Source organism: Selaginella moellendorffii, unplaced genomic scaffold (assembly GCF_000143415.4).
Source record: "Selaginella moellendorffii unplaced genomic scaffold, v1.0 SELMOscaffold_35, whole genome shotgun sequence".
Taxonomy (NCBI): Eukaryota; Viridiplantae; Streptophyta; class Lycopodiopsida; order Selaginellales; family Selaginellaceae; genus Selaginella; species Selaginella moellendorffii.
Genome location: NW_003314296.1, coordinates 306,639 through 314,532, shown reverse-complemented (window position 1 = coordinate 314,532; position 7,894 = coordinate 306,639). Strand labels below are relative to the sequence as shown.

Below are 7,894 nucleotides of genomic sequence, written 5' to 3'. Positions count from 1 at the left end.
CAGCAAGTGTAGCTGGAATTCGAGTGTTGGAAGATGCATCAGACACAATTTTGTGCTTATCTGGACGCAATCCGTTTCCGTGGGCGTTGTAATCCTCTTTGGTCCTTATAACCTTGGTAACAAAAGGGAAAGGCCTAGAAAAACGCCTGTGACTAGACATGGACCATACTGTGTCGGTTCTCTGTGATTTTCAAGTCAGTCATGGAACTCCATCATCAGCGATTCATCCTTTTGCCACCGGCAGAATCAGAATAGTAAAGCAAAGATTCCTTGCGTGCTATGACTACCTTCTTGGATGTGACGTGCTGCACCTGGGATCCATTATGGGCGAACCACTTTGAGAAGTTTACAAAACCTTCACAGAACGTTTATGTCTCTGCTTCTGCAGGTGGCTTGGGATGAATCGACAAGGCCACGATTCCTTTAAGTTTTCTAGAGCACTTGCTGGTGGGAAAGAGGAGCCGTGTATTGCCACAGTTGTTATTAAACATGAAGATCGGTAGATCGTGGAAAGGGCTTTTGGCCGGTAGTGTAGAATCAGATTTTTTTTAAAAAAAATGAACAAGAACTTAAGTTTCTCGAGAAGATAAACTACTTTTGCCACTAACTCTTCTGGAGAGGGAGGAGGAAGATAAAGTCGTAATCTTTTTTCCCCACTAATACAAGAATAAATTTTATTATTTCAACCAATGCATATGCATCAAGGCAGTGATAACAACGTTGCCAACGGTTTGATAAATGTGAACATTATATAGCAGATATCACGGAGAAACCCTATCGTGAACAATCATGAAGTGCACAGATGATGGGATCAGAAGGGTCAAAGAAAATTCGAAAGAGGAACTCATGTTGCGTGTGACGAATATAGATTCAAAGCCTGGTGCTCTGACCAAGAAGTTCTCTGTCATGGATGACAGAGAAATACTCGAGGCAATTGCATCACACCGAGTTTCAAGTTTAATAGATTCATGTGGTGCCCGTCTGAATTCGTTTGTAAAATTCCTGGACTACGCGTTCCTTGAGACAAATGGGAAACAGTAAGTGTATTTTCCTTTTGACAGAGCATTTTAAACACCAAAATATTCTGTAGGTCATTGATTGTTTCGGATGCATGCTTCCTGGATTACCTACATTGTTCCATCGACTAGAGGCTGCTCACCTTGGAGACCTGATGCGGTTATGAGTACGACCGGGCAAGCTCAGCACTCGCTCCTCCAGATTTTCAAGGACCGCCAGGGGCGCACCGGACACCGCAGGACGTGCGGTGCTCTGCCGTGGAGTATGGAAGCACACACACTCAAACCCTATCCTTCAAGATATGAAAGTGGTAAGTCCTTTCTTTGGTTTTAATTCTAAAATAACTGCTACAATTGAACTTGCCAGGGACAAAAACGAGCCCAGGAGTCCATGGAAAAGGTATTTCACGTCTAAACCAGTTTATTCAATTTGTTCCCTTTGATACAGGGAGAGAGCTCAAAAAAGGCCGTCATAAAAGAGGTGTTCATCAAAGAAATCAGTGACCGTTCTTACAGGTGGTCCTTCCATGCAAGAGTCACACACAAGAACAAGTTGATACACTTCAACACGAAAAGATCTGGATGCATAATGTCATTTGACGTTGTTGATGTCCAGGGAACAGAGATTAGAATTATTGGCTCCGACGATTGTGCCTTGGTTTTGTCAGATAAGATTGTACAGGGTACAGTGTATTCATTTTCTGGTAGTGGTGGAATACGACATTCCAATCAGGCATACACACCATTTGAAGCAACATGGGAGATTCAGGCTAACAAAGGTATGGAGTTTACAGCTTTGGATGAGGATGCAATGTTCCCAAGAATTGTCTTGGCAAAAACAAGCATATTAAGTGCGTGTCAGAAGGAAAGGGACTCTTTTGTTGATGTGGTTGGTATCGTAATATGGATTGGTACAATTACAGTAACATCTCGTGACAGTGGAACTTTTGTGAAGAAGAGAACATTGTGTCTAGGTGATGATTCAGGCCACAGTGTTGATCTATGTCTCTGGGATTTAAAAGCAGAAGAAGAGGGCTCATATATACAGGAGCGGATAGACAGTGGAGTTCAGCCAATAATATGTGTCAAGGGTGGAAAGGTATCGGACTACAATGGTAAATCACTTTCAGCAATTGGTGTGAGCACTATTCTTATTGAACTGGAAATGGAAGCAGTGGCTGATTTGAGAGAATGGATGACATTGTACTACAATGTCACTAACTTCATACATTTGAGCACTTCATCATCCAGACAGATTGTTAGCTGCACCACTACTTTATCAGAGATATCAAACATGTAGTTAAAGGTGTTAGAGAGTTCCCTTATCTATAGAGTGATAGCTACTGTGAAGGAAATGAAGACAGATGAGTTTTACTATAATGCATGCATCAATGTTGTGAATGCACGGCAATGTGGCAAAAAAACTACCCAAACAGCAGATGGTTGGTTTTGCAGTTATTGCAATATTGTGTCTGCCAACATGGAGTTCAAGTATGCTCTAAAGATGTGCATTGAGGATAGTAGCAGTCATATGTGGGCCATTGCATTTCAAGAGGCTACACAGGAAATAGTGGGAATGTCAGCAAAGGAACTAGCTACAATGCGAGATGAGAACTACCCTGCATTCTCACTACTTATCGATGGTATCCGATCAAAGATTTACAAATTCAAAATCTGGAGCAAGCTTGAAAAATACCAAGACATGGAGAAGCTAAGGTTCTATATACTTGGACTTGACACCTAAGGTATGCAGATTCCATTCTAATCTTTTACACGTTGATATATTTATCTGTGTTTTGTTTTGTAGTTACATGGAACTTGCAAAAACAAATAAAATAAAACACACCTCCTAGCAAACATCAGCTCTGTTTGATGGTTATCTATAGCAAGAAAGGAATGTCAAGATACAAAAACTAAAAAAGGGAAAGAAGAACAACACATGATTCTCAAGTGGACAATAAATGACAAATGCATCAACTGTATCAGAATTTAGCATGTTATAATGAACAAACACATTGTCCACCAGAAAATACAATCATTTATACTTCAATACACATTGCTTGCTTGCAAATGCAAAACCAGCCATTCTATACCAAAAATCCCTTTACCATACCATCCCATTAACTGCTCTTACCTCTGGAATGCCCAAATAATATACCAAATTGAGGAATATGATTGAGCCACCTCTTCATGTGTTGAATAATTCTTTTAAGCTTTGAGTCCAAGCTTGTATTATTCTATTCTAGTTAAACATTTAAGAAATAGTGTTTGGTTGCAATCACTAAGTAAAAACTAAATAAACCAAGTGCTTGTTACATATTGAACTTAAGCAAGTTTTAATAAATTGTTCTCTTTTTAGAATTAGCATCTAACTATCCCAGCAGAGCTAGTAATAAATATTTATTCTTATTATGCCTAGGAATATATTAATATTCATATTATGAAGTTCACAAAAGTACATTGATATTCACCTAACATTTGTTGGGTAATACTAGTCTATATATATGAACTAAGGGCCATCTGATCCCAAGCCTGGGCTAGGGTCAATTTGCCATAAAACTTTTGTGGATGTTTGCTTTGGCTAATTAGAAATCTGCATAGCTTAGGTAACAATAAGCTGGAGAGAAATGCAACACATGTGACATTATCTCTCCCTCTGATTTGGCAATTTGTAGTGGACCTCCCTTGGTTCGGAGTGCTAGCATCGCAATGGGCAACTCTCCCAAGAGCTACTCCATATCTCCTAGAAAAACTTTAGGTCCTACTTGATCCATCCCATAGCACTGCACCCCATGATAACTGAGAGGAACATAAATTCATTGAGCTCAAGGCCCTCCTCTAGCAGCTTGCCAAGGATGTCCACCACTTTGGCTGCATTGCCTTGCCTGCTATCAGTGTGTTCCACTAAGCCTCATCCTTGGCACGGCAGAATCGAAGATGTGGTGAGCAACAGCTATACTTCCACACTTGCTGTAGAAATTGATGACACTGTTTGTGATGCTACTACACTCTTGCAGATCCCAGGATGGAATTCCTTCCGGTTTCCAGATCCAGAAGGCATTTATCTCAAGATCAACAACAAAGTCCCAGGGCTGGGAATGAGACTCAATCGAAGCACTCTGGACCTCCGAGCTAACAGTTCTCTTCTTTTTTACGAGCTAAAGTTCCTATGTAACAGATACTCAAAAGAAATCCCTGATGCTTACAAGCAATTACTGCTGGATGCCATTGCTGGAGAGTGCTGTCTCTTCATCAGGACCAGTGAACTGGATGCGGCATGGAAGATTTTCACTCCTCTTCTCAAAGATCTCAAGAGGAAGAAGATGGTGCCTGAGTTATACCCGAACGGAAGCCGGGGTCCCATGGGAGCTCACTATCTTGCAGCCAAGTGGGGCAATGTTTAGAAAAGTGCTAATTTTGAAATATTCAAACTTGGAGATCCAACATGGACGCAATGTAAAGACCACTTCCCAGACCAGTGCAGCCGTTTGGCAATGGCGATAAATGCTAGGGCAGGGGGAGCTTTGATTGGATGTTTGCTTGGAGAATTTTGCTCGCCATGGCATTAGATTAGTCAGAGGAAACGTTGTTTCTTCAAAAGAGAAGCAAATGACACAGATGCCGATGAGATTGGACAACAAACAGCTATAGCAATTCTCACTGTTGCATAGCCATGACATAAGTATATAAGATCATGGGTTGGGACTTAAGTAATTATCCTCAAAGATTCACAGCATACAAAGTCTTGGAAAAGGTTTCAGAGTCTGGATAGTGAATATTGTACATTAGTGGAATATAGTGGAGTTAGTGGATATTCCCACAGGTTTTTACATAAGAGGTTCTTGACTGTTGTAGAAGTCAATAAGTTGTTTCAGGATTTGCTGATCAAGGTATAAAGTTCATAAGTGTATGTGCTTGATGTCTTGATAAGTCCTCTTGCTCAAAAATTCTTTAATTGGTCAAATAAAGATGTAATAAAATAAATAAGGCTTTATTGCATAAGTAGTACCATAAACAAAGTTGGGTTGCATCAATATCTGGTACATCACTACTTAAAATAAGAGTAGAAGATGCAAGTACTTAGTTTTCTAAATAGGCATTCATTGAATCTTCCATGTTTTGTTCATGACTTTAAGGTATAATTTAAATTTTAACATTTTTAATTATGATGGTTTTTTTTATGATAAGTGGAAATTTCTCTCAGCAAATATAAATATTTTTCTAACAAACACCTCCCAAACTTGAATTTGTCTACAGAACTTTGTTATTATCTTATTTTAGTTCTTTCTCCCACATTAATAATGATATATATAAAAGCTAGTAGAAGAAGGAAAGCCACTCTAGAGTTTTGGATTGCCACTATCAGCGGTGTTACTACTTATATAACTTGCACTTGACTATTAGCATATGTTAATGTTCAGGTGATCTTACAAAGAAGAAGATATTGTTCTATGAGGGACATATTCCTCAAGTAAGAAAGAATGCATTTTTTTTCTGTTCACATGGTTTATGTACACTATTAGAACTTTTCTCAAAAGTAAAATTTTCAATTTTCAAATTATATATAAATACAAGTACATGTTATAGATAATTTTCAGAAGTTCACTATATGCATAATTTATTATTAGCAGTATTAGATGCCCATAAAGGATCATTAGGAAATGTTGCTAAATAGATTACTAAATTAAAATAATTTTGAATTCTTAAATATGAAGGTACCAAGCACTGATTTTTACAATATTTTCTTGTTGACCATAATAATTTTATATTATATTTTAAAACTAAATTAGCTTGATTTTCTAAAATTAAAATACAGTTAAATATATTCTTTTCTATAGGTCTAACTCTCCAAATTTCTAAATTTTCGTAAAATAAAATTACATGACAAGACAAAGTCAAATAGAGTATAACCTTAGAGTTTGGAGAAATTAAAAAGTTTTCAGAATAAAGAGCTGAACCATGATATAAATTACTATTAATAAAATAGCAATTATCTAAATTTTTTATTGTAGTATAGTTTTCATAACTAAAATATAAAGAATTAGAATTAGAATTAGAATTATCTAATAAGGCATATCTTATTGAATACTTAAGAGATTCATTCTCAAAATAGCTAGATAACTTTTCATTTAAAATAACTAAGTTTTTCTGAAGAATCTTTTCTAGCCCATATATAATATTGTTTCCTTTGATATCTTCTGTAGAACTAGGACATGTATCTTTACATTTTATAATTATTTCAATATTTCCTAGTGAAGTCAAGATAATTTTTGAATTTGAATAAGTTGCAGGATAAAACTTTCTTAAATGAATTTTTCCAATTAAATTCCATATACCTTGAATAATTGTTCTCATGTCTTCTGGTTGTAGAACATGAAGCTGTCCAAATTTAGGCTTAGCTGTATTAAGGAAAGTAAAATTTAAAGACAGAAGAATTATAATTAAACTTAAAAATTTAATATAGTTTTGAACTTTCATTATTTTTATTTTAAAGTAAATATGTAAATAAAAACTTTTTTATATAATAAAATTTATATAAATCAATGACTAAGCTTTATATTTTAATGGATGACAATTCCAAAGTTATTTAGCAATAGTACAAACACATAAATATATGATCAAATATATCAATAAAATATTAATAAAGTTATTCTCTTTGTGATTACATCGAATAATAAAATAAATTTAATTTAAATTTTTGTTTGCTTAAGAAAACATGTAGAGTGTCTGAAGTGGTAATGAATGAACTTAGAATATACTTGGATATTCTACAATATTTTACCATTCAATGATTGTTATTCATTTAGCTTAATCTTGTATTAATAATTGATAAACTATTTTAAACACTTTGTAGTATATTCTAGTTTCTTCTAGCATCTAATAAAGCACTAGCAGACCTCAACTATCCACTGAGATAACTTGCATAACAGCCACTACAATCCAATTGCTATGCAAGCTAAGCTCTTGTAGAGAGATGGCACTAATGGGGCTCAATTTGAGGAGTTGGCTTGAGTCACTGATAAGTTAATCACTTGTCCCTTTGGTTCACTTGCCTAGAGATGGAAGCGTGGGGGCACTTTGTTGGCTTCCATCTAACAAACTCTCATGTACAATCATTAATAAAACATCCAAACAAATTGACCAAATAATATAGTCTTCAATACTGGCACTTTGAGTCAAGGATGATAACAACCTCAAAACTTTTGCTCACTACTAATAATTTGAGGTGGTGGTGGAATATAAGTGGGATAAAAAAGGGCATAATAATTTTCTAATAAAGAAGTATGGAATATCAAAAGAAATCCCATGAATGGTGGAAAATTGAGTTACCCTAAAGGTGTGAAAGAGCATAAAGAAAAGACTCAATATAAATTACTAAAGAAAATGACATGAAAAATGATTTGTAAAGGTTTAGATATAAAGGGAAAAAACCCATGAATAAATTTTTTTCAAAATAGTGAAAGGTCTAGAGATACTTGGGGTTAAATGTCCTTGGGTTTGAGTAATACTAACATCTAGAAAAATCTAAATTTAAAAGATCATATTTAGTATTAAAAGGGGGTCTAGACCACATGTTAAAATTAATATTTGATAGTCTAGTTTAGTTTGGCTAGGGTTGACTTGAGGGGTAAGGTATCAAGAGAGTGAGGCTTTCAAGAAAATTATGACTCTCAACTTCAATTCACGAGGGTATGAATTTGCAAGGAAGTATTGTGAATTATAAACAACTAAAAAGAATAACTCAAAAAATGATTTATAAAGATTCAAATATAAAGGGAAATAGCTCATGAACAAAAGTGCCCCCTTTTCTAAATGATTAAGGGTTTTGGAATACTTAAGGTAATTATTAATAGTAATGAGCATCTTTAGCATGAGAA

At 35.5% G+C, this 7,894-nt stretch overlaps 2 protein-coding genes across 2 annotated transcripts; both read left to right on the top strand.

The window, feature by feature from the left end:
* Window positions 1-789: 789 nt before the first annotated feature.
* Window positions 790-2,316, top strand: LOC112349026 (replication protein A 70 kDa DNA-binding subunit E-like). The gene is made up of 3 exons (XM_024682600.1): window positions 790-1,037; window positions 1,219-1,327; window positions 1,465-2,316. The coding sequence occupies exons 1-3, from the start codon at window positions 790-792 to the stop codon at window positions 2,314-2,316; spliced, it is 1,209 nt and encodes a 402-aa protein (XP_024538368.1).
* A 180-nt stretch (window positions 2,317-2,496) lies between these two features.
* On the top strand, window positions 2,497-4,420 carry LOC9657169 (glucose-6-phosphate 1-dehydrogenase 2, chloroplastic). Its single transcript, XM_024682599.1, has 2 exons — window positions 2,497-2,732; window positions 3,946-4,420. Exons 1-2 carry the CDS (start codon window positions 2,497-2,499, stop codon window positions 4,418-4,420), a joined length of 711 nt encoding a protein of 236 aa, XP_024538367.1.
* Window positions 4,421-7,894: the final 3,474 nt, after the last annotated feature.